General features: G+C 38.5%; 1 protein-coding gene across 1 annotated transcript in view; it reads left to right on the top strand.

Annotated features, from left to right (window-relative positions):
- The window catches only part of MMRN1 (multimerin 1), a 43,425-nt gene extending 24,226 nt beyond the window's left edge, over nucleotides 1-19,199 (top strand). The window contains exons 5-8 of the mRNA XM_008929799.4: nucleotides 2,927-3,100; nucleotides 7,621-9,600; nucleotides 16,529-16,675; nucleotides 17,815-19,199. Of these exons, the coding sequence (XP_008928047.4) occupies nucleotides 2,927-3,100; nucleotides 7,621-9,600; nucleotides 16,529-16,675; nucleotides 17,815-18,236 (2,723 nt within the window). The 3' untranslated portion in view covers nucleotides 18,237-19,199. The remainder of the gene's footprint in view (nucleotides 1-2,926; nucleotides 3,101-7,620; nucleotides 9,601-16,528; nucleotides 16,676-17,814) is intronic.
- The last annotated feature ends 231 nt before the right edge of the window (nucleotides 19,200-19,430 follow it).

Below are 19,430 nucleotides of genomic sequence, written 5' to 3'. Positions count from 1 at the left end.
AAAAGGTATCCATGATTTAGAGGTGTTGAAGTAGTTGGCACACTGTACTATACTCCAGGCTGTACCATCTGAAGTTGTATATGCCTTTGAGGGTGTAGATATGTTGGTAGGGCAGAATTATTTAGAAAGCCTGTGTACTCAGAACTGCCAACAATCAGCATATCTTGTTTAATTAACAACTAAAGAAATATGTGAAACATATTTGAATAAGGAAGTAATTTGAAAAAAATCATCCTCTGCTTGTGATATACTCCCCAGCAGTGAGCGAAACTGCATTTGTCAGGTAAATTTTGTGTGGCAAATTATATGCAAGTTATTTGGCAGCATTCTCTACTTACTGTCAAATAAGCTTGTAGTTTACACGGTGAGGAGCCAAAAGATGGACAACATGTGAAATATGGTGTTAAGGATGCATGTTCCTTGAACTTTCTTACTACCTCCCTTTCTTTTGGATCTGTTGATGCTTTGGTTATGGATGTCTACACTGGCTTTCTGCATAATCATCAGCTGTTACACACTCTAGTGTTATTGTCACTCACACAGTTGGCCTATATCCGAAAACATTTTAAAGAATCAAATAAATAAGGCAACTTATGTTCTCAGATCTGTGTTTTGCAGTTGTCAATATACTGTTCTGGGCTGGGATATTCATGCATGCTGGGAGAACAGGATGTCAGAATTGAGATCACCACAGGGTTTTATGGAGACAATAAGCATGTATGTGCTTATGTCATATATGTTTTTACTTTAAATCATGATTGAGAGACAGAAAAAGAGAGGGAAAGAGTGAATCTGGCATGAAAATGTAGAAAAGTATTTCAAATGGGAGTTAGGAGTCTGTTGCCCATTGATGATATTGTGTTAGCAACCAAGTTTCTCAATGGTGGAGGGAGGAGGATGTTGTTTAGTAAAGCAGACAGGACACATATAAAGAAGTGAGCACTGGAATGTGCCACTTCTTTTAGTAGGAATTATGCTCTGAAAAATAAATCTGAAATTGGAATCTGAGCTCCACGTTAATTACATTTTAGCTATTTTTTTAAATCAAAGTGGGTAAGTCTAGAAGGAGAGAGATACCTCTTCTGGGTGCCAACACTGCAAACATGACGTGGGGTCAGGACTGACTGCCCTGATCCATCATTCCATCAGAAGCTGCCATGAATCTACAAGCCAGATTCTGTTTCCAGCTCCCACTATGCAGCCATGCCACTTTCCAGCATAAGCCCTCACTTTCAGCTTCATCTATGTAGCTTCTCTTCTTCCCTCAGTCAGAACTGATAGAAACCAAACTGAATAAAGCATTACACTCTGCAGGTTAGGTGTCAGTTTGGGTGGCTGTGCATGAGCCAGTAACGAATTCAAATCCCTTTTTGATAGTAACAATTCAACCAGGAGCAGAAGTATCCAGATCTGTTTGTCTGTCACAAAAGAGTATGACCATGAAGAATTTTCAGACAAAGATCTATCAATGGCCTGTCTCTGCAGGGCTATTGGAGAGAATTGCCAGAGTCTAAACTAGATGTTTGAGTTATAAACACACTTCAGTATCTGTGTAAATAGCACCTTGGGCAGAGAAGACAGCTGGAGATGCTAACATCCTAACCTAAAAAAGCTAGCCTTATTCACCAGGCTCTACCAATTATGATTTTTACTACCAATATACCTCTGCAGGAGAGCATTCTTAAGGGTATTGACATGCTTCATCTGTGCTGACTGGGTGAATTTTCTGGATTTTCCCAAATGCTATCAAGTTAGATAAGCCACATTTATTTTTTACATACTAGAATTTTGAAGAGTGAAAGTTATCAGAAGAAGAAGATGCCTTTTTACATATGACTTGCTTGGGGGTTTTTTGGAGTCTTTAGACCCCTGTGCTTAGACAGGATTTCTGATTATAACTGTTTAGTGCCATGGGAATAGACACTGGTGCCATAATGAAAAGTGACAAAGGATCAATAGCAGTACTGTAAATTTACACTAATAAATATTAGTATGTACTGCTAAAGAATCTCTTGCATAGCAGTTTATTAAGTCATAGCATGGCCAGAATCACGTGTCTAACATCACGTGTCTAATGTAGCCCATTTAGGCTGAATTGTTGAAGGAGCTGACGAGATTTTCTAGCTTTGCTTACAGGGATTCGAGAATTTAATTTTATCAACATCCTCTGAAAATCCCAGACTAAGTTTGATTACTGTCATCTGTGAAACTCAGATGGCTGGCTGAAGTCATGTGGAGTCCTTATTTCAAGATCAAGGTTTTCTTCACTGCCTTAAAAGCATCCATTTAGGCCTTTTTTTTCTGAATAGACTAAGAGTGTCAGGAACAATTTGAGCAGATTTTAAAATAAACTTGACTTCATAGGTTGAACATCTATTCTTAATGACAGACTAATGATTATTCCAAAGTCCTTTATGTTTTAGCTGTTTTTCTGCCTTGCTGCTGTGTTAAACAAGTCTTTATTTTGACCTGAACAATGAAAAGATGATGTATTCCTTCAGACACAAGCCTTGCAAATTCATGAAGTTATGTTATAAATAGTAAGTAAAAATGAATGCTTCTGTGATTGTGTTAAAGGAGATAGACTAAATGAGGGATAACTGAATACCCTGTAGGATGCTAGGGGGAGAAAGAATGGCATTATGTTGATTAAAATATGCTAACCATTCAAAATACACTTGTAGAATTATAAATACTTTATAATGGATACGGATGCTTCAGCAATTAGTTACTGCTGTGCTGCTGAACCTCACTAATACGTGATACATGACAAAAATCAAGATGATTCACTGAAGACTAAAAATTCAGAAACTTTTCACCCCACTTTCAACTAATGTCTTTTAAGTCAATTACACTTCCTTTTTTTTTTTCACCCCACAGTGGTTTAACAGTTTTTTTTTTCTTCTAATTTTGTTCTCTGACCAAGAACTTCAACAAAAAATGAACGAGAAGATTAGCAGTCAAGAGATGAAACTGACTTTTCTACAGAAGAAGGTTGACAGCATTGCGGCTGCAATGAATGATGTGAGCAAGATGCTTTCTTCTCTGGAAGGCAAAATCAATGAAGATAAGGGCAGAGACTTCCAGTCTTTTCTGAAAGGTAAGAAAAATAAATTAATGTAATCACTCACCCTGCAAGGTACCAAAAAAAAAAAAAAAAGGCTAAAAGCCTTCATGGATTGTCCTGTTCTATTGCTCAACATTTATGGGGAGAACTCATTTTTAATTTCATTTCATAACAGAGGGATTTTTTTATTTCACCATTTTTTATAGTGTCTTTCATAGTGACAAAAAATTTGTATTCTTGGGTACTACATCGTCTACATGTTAAGCCATTATCAAGGCATTTTCAGTTACATAGAACTTCTGCAAATATTCTTATCTCTGTTTTTGTTTATCTGACAGCAGATAAAGGTTGTAGTATTTGCCTTACTACCAAGTCTAACTAATATGCCTTAATACATAATTCACATATGCAGGGGAAATATATAAGGAATTCTGTGGTGGTTGTATTAATAACATGGCAAACATCATGCTGAATAATTCACTGACCATATTAGGCTACCTTTGATAAACATCTGTACTCGTGTTCCGTATATGAGAAAGACACAGTTAGAGATCAGGAGCTTGGACAGATCCTCACCAGCAGAATTATGCATCCATTTTTTGTGAATCCTGCAGCAAGACCTGTTTGTTACCCAAGTACAAATGGTGCTTAACAAGCAGATTCAGACTGAAACTTTAATTTCCTTGATGTGCAGTATTTTTCTCGTTTTTCAGGAATTTTCCCTAAACTGTATTTTACACTTTAGAATCCAGAGGATTTTTCTACTGATTAAAAATAGAACAGAGAATCTGGAACTCCTTACGTTGAGATAAAACTTCATGAACAATAAATGCTTCTGTATATCCTTCAGATTTACCAAGTTGGACCCTATTTCTTGTGTTTGCAGTCCTCTGTCTCCTGAGTTGCTCCTGCCACATGCTAGATGGCTCCCTTGTATGCAAGTTTATTCCATCTCTTGATCAATGACCTGCTTTCACCCCTCCACATATTGCTAGATGGCATTCTTGACCTTAGGGTATACATTTAATTTGTCTTTGAATATTTTCCATTTCCCTTCTGCTTTCTCCTCATTCTTTTTCATATTCCACTCATTCTATCTGTCTTTTTCAGGCTAGTCTAACAGGTGACTTGCTGCAACCTGCGCTCCTGCTTCTCCATTCCCTATCTATATTTCAGGGTCTAAGTCTTAATTAAAATGTGCTGTCCAAAAAAACCCTCATTATTTCACACTTCTCTTTAAATGTGTTTCAAACCTTTATTATTGTTATGTGCAATGCTTTATATTACACCTGTTTAGACAAAATCTCCAGTTGATGGCCCTTTTTTGATTTATCTTCTCAATCTATCTCCTAACCAAGTAGCTCTAATGAAAATGATGCTATCAACTACATTTCTTGACTCTAATAATGGGCATTCTAATACAGGTTATACTTGGCTTGTACATAGGTAAACAGCAGGAATGAGGGAAGGAGGGGAGAAAGAACAAGGTTAATGTTTTTGTTGGCTTTTATATGTAGTGACAAAGGGCAACTGTGGTTTCTGTCCAGAAAACGTCAGTCAGTTGTACTCCAAATGCATAAAGAGCATCCTAAAGTAGCAGGACCTGGAAAGAGTTTCCATGCTGTCCTGTAACTTGGTACAGAGGTGCAGTATAGGCACATCAGACTTGCTAAAAATTACACTTAGAAGCTCATCAGCTTTTTTAATTATCGCAGAAATTCCAAGTTCTGCCCAGCTTTGTATAAGGGTTTGTTAGGAGTGAGGTCTGATTCTGTGACCAAGCAATTCAGTACAGTTTAAAAAGTCTTTAATTCTTAGTTTCATCTGTAAAGGGACTTTGGGGACACAAACCTGTCACTTGTTAATAGGGGGCAACACTCACTGGAATAACTGATAAGCTTCTCTAATTTGATTTGTTAAATCTGTTGTGCATTTTAAAAATTGCTTTCAGTACTCAGGAGGCTGTTTGCACTTTTTACTTAGGGAAAATAATTTGGTATTCTCCCTTTAATTTAATAAACTCTGCTTACTTCTTAATATTGTTTTCTTCCTCCTTCAACTCCATATTTTATAGACATCTTTCCTCTTCATTATTAAAATGTACATGCCTTTAAAAATGAACTCAACAATGGAGTGTTAATCACTTCCAAGTCAGAAATGTCATTTACAGCTGCATATATAATCTTAATTCAGTCTCCTGTGTACATACATTTATTTTGCACATTATTCTTCAAATAACTGAAACTGCAAAGGGAGTATATGTTGACACAAAGTAATTACACCCTTTGGATTTCATCCAAGAAGTTAAAATTGAAATTTATAATCTCATAAAAAGTGCAAAAGGTCTTTAATGTTCATAGGTAGTTTGGACCTTTCTATTTCAAAATGAGCAACAGAGAAATTGAGTTACATCCCTGAGTGCACAGCACGTATTCTCAGCTCAAGCTCAAGAATATACCCAATTGTCACCTACAATACAAGTTTGGGTCAGGTCTTTCTGTGGAGAAGTGTGCTCCCACAGCCCTTGATGGGCTTTGGAGTAGCACTTATTTACTTGCTACCTAGTTGTCCTGGCCAGCAAGCAGTGGAGAGAGAAAACCAAAGCTGTCTGTTTTATCAGGCTCTACACCCCCTTGGAAATGGGAACACCTGAAAACCAGAGCTGAGCTCCATAATGCACTTGCAATCCAGCTAAACAGAGTAGGAATAGGAGAGAGGGTGGCTGGCACCTTCTTGGCTGTCACAGAAAGAAAAGGTATAGATCCTGTGGAACACCTCTCTCAGCAGAATGGTCTGTTATCAAGATTTGTTGCTGAGACAAAGGAATTTAATTGATTCCTCGTAGAAGGTTTAGAGTAATCTTGATTCTTTCCACAGCCATTAAAATTTTCTTCACAGCCCGCTGTGTCTCAGAGCACAGAACACTTTTCAGCATCATAAAGTAACCTGAACAAATAATCACTTAGAATGGTTTTGCTACATGGTAGTTATTTGACTCTGCGTTCACATCTTGGTTCTTCCTCTCAGCTGCCAGGACATCTTTATTCTCAGATATCTGAGAATGTGTAAGTGTGCACATGCATGTGCGTATTCATGTACATACATCTGTCTAGTCTTTCACTTGCTCTTCAGGTAGTAAAGAGAAAAGTAATAAAGATAATCTCGGTATTATCACTGTTGTTTATTATGCTTTGTGTAAAATTGCTGTTGATGGTAGCTGAGTTTGTTGCTTATGAAACTTCATGTTATATTTCTGAAGTGGCTCTTTCCCAGGCTAGCCAACTTAGTGTACCTGCATACTATATCCTGCCTGGAAAAAAGCCACCATCTGAACATGTGAAAAACTACTGTGCTTCTCTCTAGCTTGCTGAACAAAACCATTTTCATTTGGAATCCTTTTGCACCCTTGGAGCCCAGAATTGCATTGCTTTTCATGGGTTTGATTTCCTGACCTTTTACTGCCCTTGATGAGAATGTACCTTCAAATAAGTTTTTAGAACATGCCTTGGTGTTCTACAGACAAATCAATAAAATCCAGGCTATAGAACTAATTGAGAGGAATCTAGGGGAAGGCAACAGAGAATTTCTGCCTTTATCAATACAGTTTTAATCAGAGAACCTATGGTCATCGAGGCATTGTCAATGTTGAATGATTTAAGCATTATATCACAAGCTGGCTACTTGGGTAGTAGTAGTAGTTCATTTGGTTTAGGAAAAACATGTAAAAATGTTTCAGTGTTTTCCTTTGGAGAAAAATTTAATAAAAATCCTCCTAATCTCACACCAAAGTAGAACTACTGCTCTAATTAATTACAATATATTATGCAGCACTCTTTTTTTTATGACTGTCTTGACCCATCTAAGGCTATATGGGAAACATATTTTCATGTTGTTCACAGGAGCAGAATTCCCACACATTCACCTCTGCCTAGTACTTTTCAAAATCAGTATTCCTATGAGATATTTAAGGAGTTGTAGTCTGCAAGACTAAAAGTTTCTACCTTTAAAATGTCTGCATTTTGCAGCAGCTGTCATGTTACTAACTTAAGCTATTCAGTAAGGCTATTCTTTGTATTTTTGTTCTTTCTCACTACAGTGTTTCATATGATCACTTAGCACATACAGTAGGAAGGTCCTAGTCTCTGCTTTCACTTCTTGATCATAATGGTGATAAAGCAGTTGGTTTTTCCTTTACTTTTCTAGTGGAGAAAAGACACATCATTTTATAAGAGAGCCACAAAAGCACACAGATCTCTTTTCAGTGCTCAGAAACCACTTAAGTAGGAGATCAAAGTTGAAACCACATGCAGAGTCTGAATTTGCCTTTTCAAAATAACAGCAAAACTCCCGTTGATTTCAGTAGAAACAGGGATGAATCCTCAAACACTATTAGACATCCTCTACGTTTCTCAGCTTTAAATTTTGCTCTGTGGGGCAGGGATGTGTGTGTTTTACTTCTGTACAATACTGTGTTTGCTCACATTGGGGGAAAAACTTAGATGTGGCTAACACAATTGGTTTGATTGTTTCCATATTTCTCCTTTTCCCCAAAGGTCTCAAATCCAGAAGTATCAATGAATTAGTCAAAGATATAGTCAGAGAACACTTTAAAGTATTTCAAGGTGAAATGCAAGAGAGCATGGCTCAAATTTTCAAGACTGTGTCTAGTTTGTCAGGTGAGCTTGAAAATACAAAAGAATTAGTCAAGCACCTGAATGAAACCCAACAAAAATTTGCTCAGGAGAACGACAGTGGGCCAACAAGACTTGACATTCTGGAGCTAAAGAGTCACATGGTGCAGATGAAAGAAGAAATGGCCCTCGCTTGTGACAAGCCTTTGAAAGCTTTACAAGAAAAGCAGAAGTCATTGGAAATTAACTTGGAGCACCAACAGTCAAGAAGTGCCATTTATTATGAATCTTTAAATAGGACTCTTACTGAAATAAGAGATGCTCATGAACAACTGTTATCAGCTGAACAGTCCTCAAGACAAAGCATCCCTTCAGCAGATAAAGTCATGGAGTACAATCTTACAGAGTACATGTTCACACTGCATGAGAAAGTAAAGAAACAAGGCATGATGGTGCTGGAGATCTATGATGATTTAAGAGTCCAAGACAGCAAGATCAGCAATCTCAGTGTTGCGCTGGAAATTCAGAGAGACTCTGTTCTGGGGGTCTGTGATGACATGTTGTCAGAGAGCAGAACAAATTTCCAAACACAGCTGGCAGCAACCCAAGAGAACATGCTTGTCCTCAACAAGAGTCTCTCTGACCTGTTCCTACCACTGGACAATAAGATGGACAAAATGAATGAGCAAATTAATGATTTGTGCTATGATATGGAGATCTTACAACCCTTGATTGAACAAGGGGTACCTTTTAGTCTGACTGCAGAGTATGAACAACAAATTCAAGTTAAAGATATCAATGAGAAGCTTGAAAACCTTACTACTGTCATTGACATAATGACTTCTGCAATGAAGGAGCTTTCCAAAACTCAGGAAGTACTTAAAAATGAGTCTCATGCTTATCAGGAACTGCTTGAGAGTCGTGTTAATGAATGCTCCATGGAAATAGAGGATGGCTTAAACAAGACCATGATAGTAATAAACAGTGCTGTTGATTCTATTCAAGATAACTATGTCCTGAAAGATATGCTACATGCTCTAAGAAATGAGACTGAAATCTGCTGTGGCAGAGTTGAGAAACTGGACAGCATCCTGGCTTTCATTCCCGAGTTCCAACAATTGAATGAATCCCTCCAGACACTGCTCAATAACGAGAAGTATGAATTCACTTCACAAGTAGCACCATCTCTTTCTGATCTTCCATACAAGGAGTCTGACAAAAGTATCCTCCACAATTTCAGTAGACTTCTCTACATCTTAAATGATACAGCATCAAAAGTGGAAAATCAGCAACAAGATATCAGCCGCCTAGAAGAAAAACTACTTGATTTTGTGGAGGAGTCAAAGGACCATGAGGTCCGCCTTCTGAACGTAGAGTCAAAAATTTCCAAGTTTCTGGCAAACAACTGTGTCTCGCTGAAAAGAACCAGTGCTGCCTCAACAGAGAAAGAACAAGTGGTCTTACTTCAGCTTCAGACACTGAGTTCCAGAATCAAGGCCCTGGAAGCCAAGTCGATCCGTTTCTCAAACGTCATCCCACTAGTGAATAAGACGGCTCATGAGGCCTGGGGGCTGTGTCAGGTTACCAACAACAGCATCCAGAGAGTGAACGCGAGTATCCCTGTGCTAATTAAATCTGCTCAGCCAGATATACCCCTGCTGCAGAGAGGCCTCAAAGAGCTCATTGAATCTGTCCTTGAAGTAAAAGCAGGAACTATTTTGACAAATTTAACCCAGCATGTTGACATATCAGTGGCAAATGCAGTGAACAATATCACCAAATTCCAGAAGCAGATGAAGCCAGTTATAAAGAAACCAGCCCCAGCAAAAAAAACAGCAGCAAACATCACCACGAGCCTGGCAAGCCGAAGTCAAAGAAACACGGATAATACTATAGATCCAGGTAAAGCATTTTGCTCTCCTAAAAATCAGGGGGTTTTAATAAAGGCTTATGTAACCATTGTGATGAACTGAGTGGCAGAACTCGACTGAGGGTAAGAAAAAGTCTAAAGACTGCCAGAAAGAGTGTTTCAGAGGAACGTGAGATTACTCTATTCTCTTGCTTACAAGGGAATTTGTTTTTCTTATGAGGAGACTGCACTAAGGCATCTAGAAGCTCCATTTTAATATTCCTAAATTCACATCTGATCATTTTAAGATACATGTGCATGCACACACCCTCAGCTGAGAACCTGACCTTTGAAATGTAACTGACAGTTTAGACAAAATCTAAAGAAAAAGATGTTGTGTCTGCATCTCAATTAGTAATTTCAGTTAAAAAAAAGTGTATACAAGCTGGGAGAGAAATATGGAGTTGCTTCAGTACTTTGCAATGTCAGCAGGGATGAAAACTATCAAAAATCTGAAGCAAGCGAATACACCAAATGACTGTAATGAGGCTTTTGCCGACTCCTTCAGTAATTCATTGAAATTACAGTTACAGTTATACAGTGTGTTCTTGCAAAAGAAGGAGTGGAGCCAATAAAGCATGTTTGGCTCAAATCCACCTGGAGAACAGCTCAGTTGAGTAGGAGCTTCCATTCTTAAAATGGAGACTTTGAGTGTGATTTGCTTCTGAGCTTAAATTCAAATGTCATCATGTGAAATGAATTCATATGAATGAATTCACAAAAGTACAAACTCTGAATTATGACTTTTGGAATCATACTTGAGTGAAAATCAATAGCCCAAGATAATGCTTCATGGAAATATAATTTCTGGTACAATACAGAAAATGAAGAGTGACTAAGTGACTAGAAATCCTGAGATGATTCTAATTCATGTTAAGATGATACAGATTCCTTAATGACAGAGACATGCCCAGGTAGTTTTGAAGATTCAGACCTAAACCTTTTCTGTAAAGCACTCTTAAACTTATGAATATTTCTAAAACAGTATTTGGTCCCTATTGCATGCAGATGTGGAAATAGTAGGAGCTATCACTTTTGTTCATGTGCTAAGGCTGTGGACAATCTTCTTTGTCCTCTCTCTTCCTTCCTTTCCCCGCCTTGCTCCTTTGTCTCCTCCTGTCCTAGGTACAGTGTTTCTCAATAATCAATGGAAAGGATCATTTTTAAAGCTCCAGTCCCACGAGTAGCTTGGCTTCTGCTGAAAGCAATCCCCACCAAAGGATTTCAGTCCTTGATTACCTTCTCAGTTAGAGAGGGGGCACAGCTATTCCAGCAGGCAGTCACGCTTAAAAATGCACCAAGATTTGCCATGATCTACAAATTAGTTTGAATATTTTGCTACTAAAAATGGCAGTTCTTCCTCAGTCATTTCTGTGTTTTGTCTGTTCCTGGCACTGCATAGGACGGAAATTCAAAACCTTTGTTAAAATTAAGAGAAAACGAGATATGATATCTTTGATCTTTCCCACATCATCTACTTTGTTGGAAAATATCACTGGTGCTACCTGCCTGGAGCACAGAAAGGTGCCACCTGCTCTCTCTTTCACTCCACATTAATGAATTAATGTATTTCCTATTTATTATTTATCTCATACTGAATTTTAACAAATAACTTGCTTGATAACATTGTACGCATTCTCACTCCTACAGAAAGTGCAGATCTTGCGGATGTTAGGAAGCCTTATTTCTACGCAAGGTTTCTACGTAGCAATGTTTATTCAGACTTTTCCATCTATAATGAGTTTTTGTACTCAATAATATTGAATGCCTAGCAAAGTCATATGTTACATTTCTGTAAGCAGAAGAAGTAAGGCCATTATCCTAATTAACAAGTATCCATCTTCTGGCTGGGTAGATTTTGCTTCTCCAGGAAAGCTTTTTCTCTCAAGTTCCAGAACACCACCCAGAGATTTGTGCCATCTCTACCAAAATTTGTCAAAGAAACCCTGAGGCATAATTGGCTAATTATAAGAAGTATTTAATCTTAGACTGTCTTTTTCAATTAAGAAAAAAAAATGCTAGAAAGATGTGAATGACAATTCTCATTGATTCCAATATGATCAATATTTGATCCTACTCTAACAGATTTGGGTTCTCATTGGCTTTAATGTGTTCAGGATTTGACCCTGAGGTAACACTTTCCTAGGCAGTTAGTTGAAATCAAGACAAAACAACGTGAGTTTGCGTTGCATATGCAGGGACATATACCTTTGCAGACTTCCTATATTGTGGAATGAACTAAAGAAAAGGTTTATGTCAGCTAGAGGCTGCACTACATGTGTTAGGGGTGAAAACACTAACACTTTGCCTGATACTTACTGTAATGGCAACCCAGGGTGGATAAAAAGTAGTGGTCTTAAGAGAGCTTCAACATCTAACACAGGGGATATGAGAGCCCTTACAAAATTCAGTGACTCTTCATTAGTCTTGCATATGGATTATGGTTGGTCTTACCTTCCAATGCAAATACTGTTCTACTGCAAAAATGTGTGATATAGTGTAAGGGGAACTTAGCTCTGTTTCCATTTTCCTGTTGCTATTTAGTGCTGTGTCTGTTTTCTAAGGAGTCTAGAGGCTGCAGTGCTTTCCAAAGGTCCATGTGCTCTCCTGGTGTGGGTTTTGCTTTATTCAGATTATGCCACCCTCCCACCAACATGAATAACTGAGTGAAGCTGTGTTTCACATATTTATGTATTTAAAACAGTGCATCTTTGTGAGAGGTAATTTCTTTCATTTCTCCATTTCCTTTGTATTTATTTCTGATTTTGTTTTCACAGGATTTCTGACTCTTAACAGAAATGCAAGCTTCCATTTTTGCTTTATCATCCAAGCCTGCAGTGAAATTAACCTATTTAAATGTTTTCCATATTAATTTAATTGCACAAGTGTAATGGTTATTCCATTTCAGTTTGATGACCTACACCTCAATTTTGCGTATTTAGGCTTTAGACTAATGGATTGATGAAACTGGTTCTTTGTTTTTAAATTGATGATCCTAAAATCATCACACTGGAAATATTAAACACCCCTGCTTAACAGAGAAACAGACTTGCTAGAGTCCAAGTAGCTCAGATGGGTCTTGACAACCTGCCCCCACGCAAAACCAGAGGGCACAGCTGAGGCACCTCTCCTCCTTGCTTTTTGCACAAGAGTACTGTGGGTGAACCTTTGTCCTTCTTTGCAGCACAAACACCCTAAACAGCTTATACCTGAATTTCCTGACAGGGCCCAGAGTACCGTAACTGCCCTGAGCATCCTGACCTAGCCCCTAGACTGCTCACTCTGCCTATGGGACTGGGATCCCTCTTTCAGCTCAAGCCAAAATCCAAGGCCTTTTCAGTTCTGCTAGACTGTGACTAACCCTGGTTACCATGATCAACCTGCTGTCACAGGTGACAGTGGAAGGCTTAGACAAATTTGTTAAAAAGCAAAGCCTTGCCAGTGAGTCTCAAGGTACAGAAAGGACTCCCTTGCTTTCTAAATCCCTTCTCAGAGAGGAGTCTAGGTATGGCTAAACCTAATCTTAGCCTCGGGTTATGTTAATGGTTTAAATTTAAGGAATTACAGAGGTATGATTGAACAACTTTTGTCCCGCAGGTTTTGATGATTGGCAAAATGAGAACATTTATACAAAATGAATAATTTATTTCATAGAAATGATCAGACAAAAGATCTTAATCAGAACTATTAGTACACAATATAAACACTAAAAATCTACTGGTAGAGTATAATAGAGCATAATGTAGTATAGCACACTGTAACAAAGCAATTATTGAAGCAGTTCTATTAAAGCTAGCAAAAAGGAATAATTATAAAGTAGAGATCTGATGAAACTCACCCATACCAATGCTCGTGGGGAGACCTCTTTCTCTCAGCCTCAAGGAGTAACCTTGGAGGGCATCCCCAGCCAAGGGAGGAATCTCCACACATACACCCCAAGAAGGGTTATGTCAGAAGAACCTGACTGTATGCAAGGAGACTGGACTTTCATAGTATAAAGTGATTGACTGCTAGTTACAGATCTACTAGCCAGCAGACTAGCTATCAAATCCTATTTCAATAGCAGGATGCACATTTGAAGTCTGGTGAACCAGGATGGTCTTAGCATACTTTAACACCAAGACAGCACCCCGGGCGCCTGCGGCTGATAACTTGCATTGTGTTGGATTATAGGTCTTATCAGGGGTAGGTTCTCCTGCTACACCTACCATGCTCTGCTTGTCACCTGTCCTGGTGAGGTACCAGCCCTGCTGTCACCCTCAGTTCCTGGGTGCTGGCCCAGGTGAAGCTGTCTTTTTCCTGTTCCCTGACACTCCTTGGATCTAGAATCCTGGGGATAACCATTGCCTTTATCACTGTCAGACTGAGAGTGCTGAACCAGAGGTGATTAATAACTGTAGGCTGACAACCAGTTTGACCCTGTGCAAGCAGGGTGGTTTAGTTGACTCTCAGGCACTTCCAATCTCCTAGGACTTCCTGAGAAACAGTTACTGATAACTAAATATTTTAAAAATGTTGGCCAGTTACTTCCTGTTCAGAAGAATTTCCAAACTTAACCACTGGAGTTACTTCCTTCCATAAGGAGACCATTAAATTGCTAAGTATTTGATTTGCTTCTAAATAACACTCTAGTAGGTACTGACAGAGCATCATTGTTTGTTTGAAGATTTGTTTGCACAGCGTTGGCAGTCTATTTCCCAGAAGAGCTTCTGGATATTTGCCCTCCTAAAGAGTGGGAAAACTGAGCATTAACTCACTATCCTCACTCCTACCATACCAAGTGTAATAAGCAACTGCATTCAGTTTATTCTCTGCTATTAATAGCTACAATTTAAGCCTTTAATTTACAGTCTCCATCTTTTACTCATCTACACTAGTAAGTTGTGAAAGATTAATTAACAATAAAATATGTACTCTAGTAAGAAATCTTTTCCTAGCCTGAACCTCTTGGCATCTTACCCCAAGGAGGGAATACCCTGTCTCAGAACACCCTTCAGTAAGGAAAAAAGAAAAAGAAAATACTGGACATAGGAGTAGCTTCAGCCAGAAATGACAGCAGAAACATGCTATTGTAGCATAGTTACATAGAGATTACCTTCACAGTGGAGATCTATGGTATTTGCCTCTTACTCTGAAAATCCTAACTTGACTCAACTCCCTTCACAGCTTCTCCTATTTCTATGAAATGGAAGAGCTTCCCAGCTGCTATTAAGCAATGCTGCACCTGGAGGGTTAATATAATGTAGATAAAGCTATGCCTGAATTTGAATTAACTCCAAGGTTAAGTTCAGGCAAAATCACCCCTCAGCAGACTTTTTAAACAGTAGTCTCAACATCATTGTCATTTCCTTTTTGTGATCATTTTCCTGTTTCTTGGATTTACTTCTTGTTTATGATAAGCAGAGGCCAATTAACAGAGAGACTGCCGTGTTCTTACACAAAGCTTTTGTGTTTTGGGAATATGATATGGTCAGCACAATCAGCTGTTTTCCTTCCTTTTCTGCTTTCCTTTCACGCTTGGTAAATATGTGGATGCTTGGTAAATGTAAGTGAAAAATAACTTCAATTAAGTGTGCAGCAAAACTATTATCTGAGAAGAAAACCATTATTTCCTCATGTCCAGTTGCCTGTGCTGTGACCCCAGTCATGACAGTCCCAAATTACTTTATTTCAGGCATTAAGGGATGGACATTATTTTCTGTGGAAGGAATTACTGTTGTGTTTTTAAATCATATGCTGTATCAGAGTAAATTCAAGTGTCACTGTAGCATGTGCCTTAGCATTCTGCTCACTGAACTAAAATATCACACAGAAATAGTTTGCCTTAATGCATCAGTCTGTGAAACGGCTGATTACGAATCTGAAGATAACATGAGCATTACTGAAATATCTGTGTGAAGCTGCAGCTCAACATTTCCCCGCCAATAAGTAGATCCTTTTACGCAAGACTTTTCCAGTTCTGACCTACCAATGTAGATTTACCATCACAGGACTGTGTGGAGTTCTCTTTCCAGAGGTCTTCTGGCAGTTCCTGGCAAAAAAAATTTGCTAAAAGATGACTTTTATTTAACCAAAACAAGAGAAAAGAAAAATGTATGGTTTGGGAACGCCTTGTATTCAGAATTTTTCATAGCATTATTTAATTTTTAATGTGACCTGAATTTTCTTCCCCCTAGAACTATTATGACAACACATTATACAATTACAGTCAGTAGTTGCTGTCTCAGAGCTCAGCAGCACTGGCCTGACAGATTTTTCCTTATCGGCTGAGTGTGATTTGGTCAGCTCATACATAGTCAGGAACAGAGGCAAGGACATCTTCAGCAAGGGTACTCTGCTCTGCTCTGTTTGGTGTAATTTTCATTGCCTGCAACAGAAAACTTCTACAACAATCTTTGCAGACATCCTAGAGTTGAGTTATTCAGGGACAAGTACTGGAAGTGGTTTGGATAGCATTAAAGATCTTTCATCACCAGGAGCCAGACTCTCCTGCAATGGTCGCTACATGTCTGGGTGGGTCATGTCATAGACAAGACAGTCCAACCTGCACACCAGCAGTACAAAATCTGTATTTTGGTACACCCAAGGATTAGCTGGCTCTGTCCAGAAAAAGCAGCATGATCTAACTTCTTGGAAGCATCTTTTACCTTATTGTGTGTACTTGACCCTCTGAGACAAGCAGAACTTGGCACTTAGAGGGAACTTTGAATATCTTGGGGGCTTGCTGAGTTCAAGTAAAGATAGACCAGACCAGCAAAGGGTCTGAACAGCCTGGACAGAATCTGAAGTTGTCCTTCACAAAGAATTTCAGCAGAAATTATGCATTGACAAAGAGGCTTTACAAAATACTGTAAACTTGGCAAGTGTTGCTGTAATGACGTTGCGACTGAGGTTGTTGGTTTTCCTCTCTCTCTTTCACAGGGCAGTATTCAGCTTGTGTCAGTTCCCCATGCCAGAATGGAGGAACCTGTATCAATGACAGACAGACTTTTGTTTGTGCTTGTCGCCACCCCTTCGGAGGAGTCAACTGCAGCGTGAAGCTGGGGAACGACAATTCCCTGAGCGTCGGCAAGTACAGAATTTAGTAGAGCAATATGCTGGCAGTATGGGCCTCTGCCCCAGGGCCTAATTAGAGAGCATTTGCTGGTCAGAGGTCTCACATTTCACTTTAATGAGTACCACCTCTAGTAGTAGTGTCCCGTGTTTTGGCGCCGAAGACATCAATCCCAGTGGGTGACTCATGATCTCTTTCTTTAATATGACCAGATGATGGGATTAAATTGGTTTGGGACCTGCTGCAATAGCTGGAAAGCTCCCTGATGAAATGTGCAGAGTGGAGGGTGCGCAATAGATGTGTTTGAACATGATGTCATGGAGTTTGTAGGGGGAGGTAAAATCACATCTCTGGGGAATACTAGATTTAACAGGGCCATAAATACTCTATAAATACTAGTAGTTACCACGATGTGTGGGACTATGGCCTCAAGGAGTCATGTTAGGCATGCCTCTGACTTTCCTCAACAAAGGATGTAGCCCTTGAAAGGTAATTTCAATTAAAAAAAAAAAAAAAGAAAGAAAGAAAGAAAAGTGGAAATTATGCTTATTCAGTCCAGAAAACAAGTAAATAATTTACATCCAGGCCACATGGAATGTGAATTATATGCACGTTTCAGCACTCATTTGGCTGATTTTCACTCATGACAACATATGAATAGTGAATGAAATCATTTGTACAAAAGCAGGTAATGATAGTGTGCAGGCTCAGCTTGAAGAGAAACACATATACTTTTATTCCTTCATTTAACATCGGGAGTGCTAAACCTCTTCAGTGTTCATCTAAGATTTCCGGAGAAATTCTTGGCTTTGGCTTACTCACATGAACAATGAGAGAGACCCTGGAGTGGGAAAAACTAGGAGGTGGAGGGGGGTGGAAAGAAAGCCCCCTAATGATAGCTTAGTATAGGCAACATAAATTTCCCTTGCTGTTTCTAAAATTTTTCTTTGGTGTATACACCTAGCACTAATTGTGAAGAAAATTATGGTTTTTTACAATATAGAAAAATTCAGTTTTGCAGAAATACTATATTTCATTTGCTCAAGCTATGGGATGATGTGATTTCAGAAAAGCTGCTTTTGATCTTTTGGCTGGCCTGAAATGCTTTTCTACGATGTAACACCACTTGATATTGTTCTTTATTCCATTCCAGATTTTTCAAAAGGATCATACAGATATGCACCTATGGTGGCATTTTTTGCATCTCATACATATGGAATGACAACTCCAGGACCCATCAGATTTAACAATCTGGATGTCAACTATGGCGCTTCATTTGCTCCAGCAACTGGAAAGTTCCATGTTCCATATCTGGGGGTCTATGTTTTTGAATATACCATTGAATCATTTAGTCCACGTGCCTCTGGCTATCTGGTCATTGATGGAATAGACAAACTCACTTTTCAGGCTGAAAATATTAATAGTAACAAGTACACTGACAGAGTAATTACTGGAAACGCTTTATTAGAGTTAAATTACGGTCAGCAAGTCTGGCTCAGATTGGCAACTGGCTCTATACCAGCCAAGTATCCACCAGTAACCACATTTAGTGGTTACTTGTTGTATCGTACCTAAGTCAGTCATAAATGTAAGCAGTTAGTCAAATGAAGCAACCTGCATGTGAATTTAGCTTTATCTTTAAATACTTTGTTTCTTTAACTACAGTAAGTTTCTGAAAGTAATGAATGTAATGGCATTTGTAGTGCTGATTCTCCAAGATGTTGTTTGGCTGTAGCCATGTGCACAACCACCAAGAGTCAACAGGTTGGAGATGAAGGAAAAATAAACATCTTCCCTATTTAAACATGACTGGGAAGCATAAATCTAATTATGATCTACAGTTACATTGCATAGACATACTTACTTGCACAAGGTTGCTGAGAATCAGTTCTCAATGCAAAGCTGGTTTTGATTATTCCTTTACATCCTGATTGCATACCAAAAGTGATGGATAGATTTTGATGACTTAGATGCTGGGTTACTACTTAGCTCATTGTATCAATAAATAATCATGGGTATATAATCTGTTTGGAAAAAAATATGTTTCTTTTTCATTTTGCCTAACATTATTCACCACATACTTTGATATGGCAGCATTTAATCAATTCAGGATTTTTTATGTAACCAGTATAATAACAAACTGAGGGGTTTTTTTATCTGGCAGCAAAAACAGAGAGAGATACCTTCAGATTAGAAATAAGGTACTCATTTTTAGCACTGAATATAAGTAGTCATAGGAAAAACACCAAAATGGATCTGGTGGATTCTCTTTGTTGCCGAAATATTTAAACCACAGCTGGATTTGCCTTAGGTGATAAGTTTTAGGGTAAACATATTGGCTTCACACACATTTTAGCATTTGACCTATAATGTACACAAGGTTAAATGATATAACCAAAGTGTTTTCTAAGTTTGACCTCTGTAAGTCTATGATTTTTTTGTTTCTGCATTATATTCACTAACTACTGAGGCAAGATGAAATGAACTTCAGTCTTCATGTGATTCTTCAAGCATCAGTCCAATAAAAAATTATTTTTAGTTCGTGCTATGATTACGTGAAAAAATAAACCCTCAGGTTTGCACCATCCTTTGCGAAGTCCCAGGTTGTTGCAGTTTCTTGATATCCTATTGTCTGGTGTGACTGGCTAGGTTTGTTTCTGATTGCTGCCTTTGTTAATGCTAATTGATCAGCTTTTATATGTCTCTGTGTTTGTCTCCCTCCATTTTCTTAAAAGCTGAAAAAAACTAACTGATTTATGCCAATTTACT

Source organism: Manacus vitellinus, unplaced genomic scaffold, assembly GCF_001715985.3.
Source record: "Manacus vitellinus isolate BGI_N305 unplaced genomic scaffold, ASM171598v3 scaffold_0_pilon, whole genome shotgun sequence".
Taxonomy (NCBI): Eukaryota; Metazoa; Chordata; class Aves; order Passeriformes; family Pipridae; genus Manacus; species Manacus vitellinus.
The sequence above is the reverse complement of the archived record's forward strand: the minus strand, read 5'-3'. Positions and strand labels throughout refer to the sequence as shown.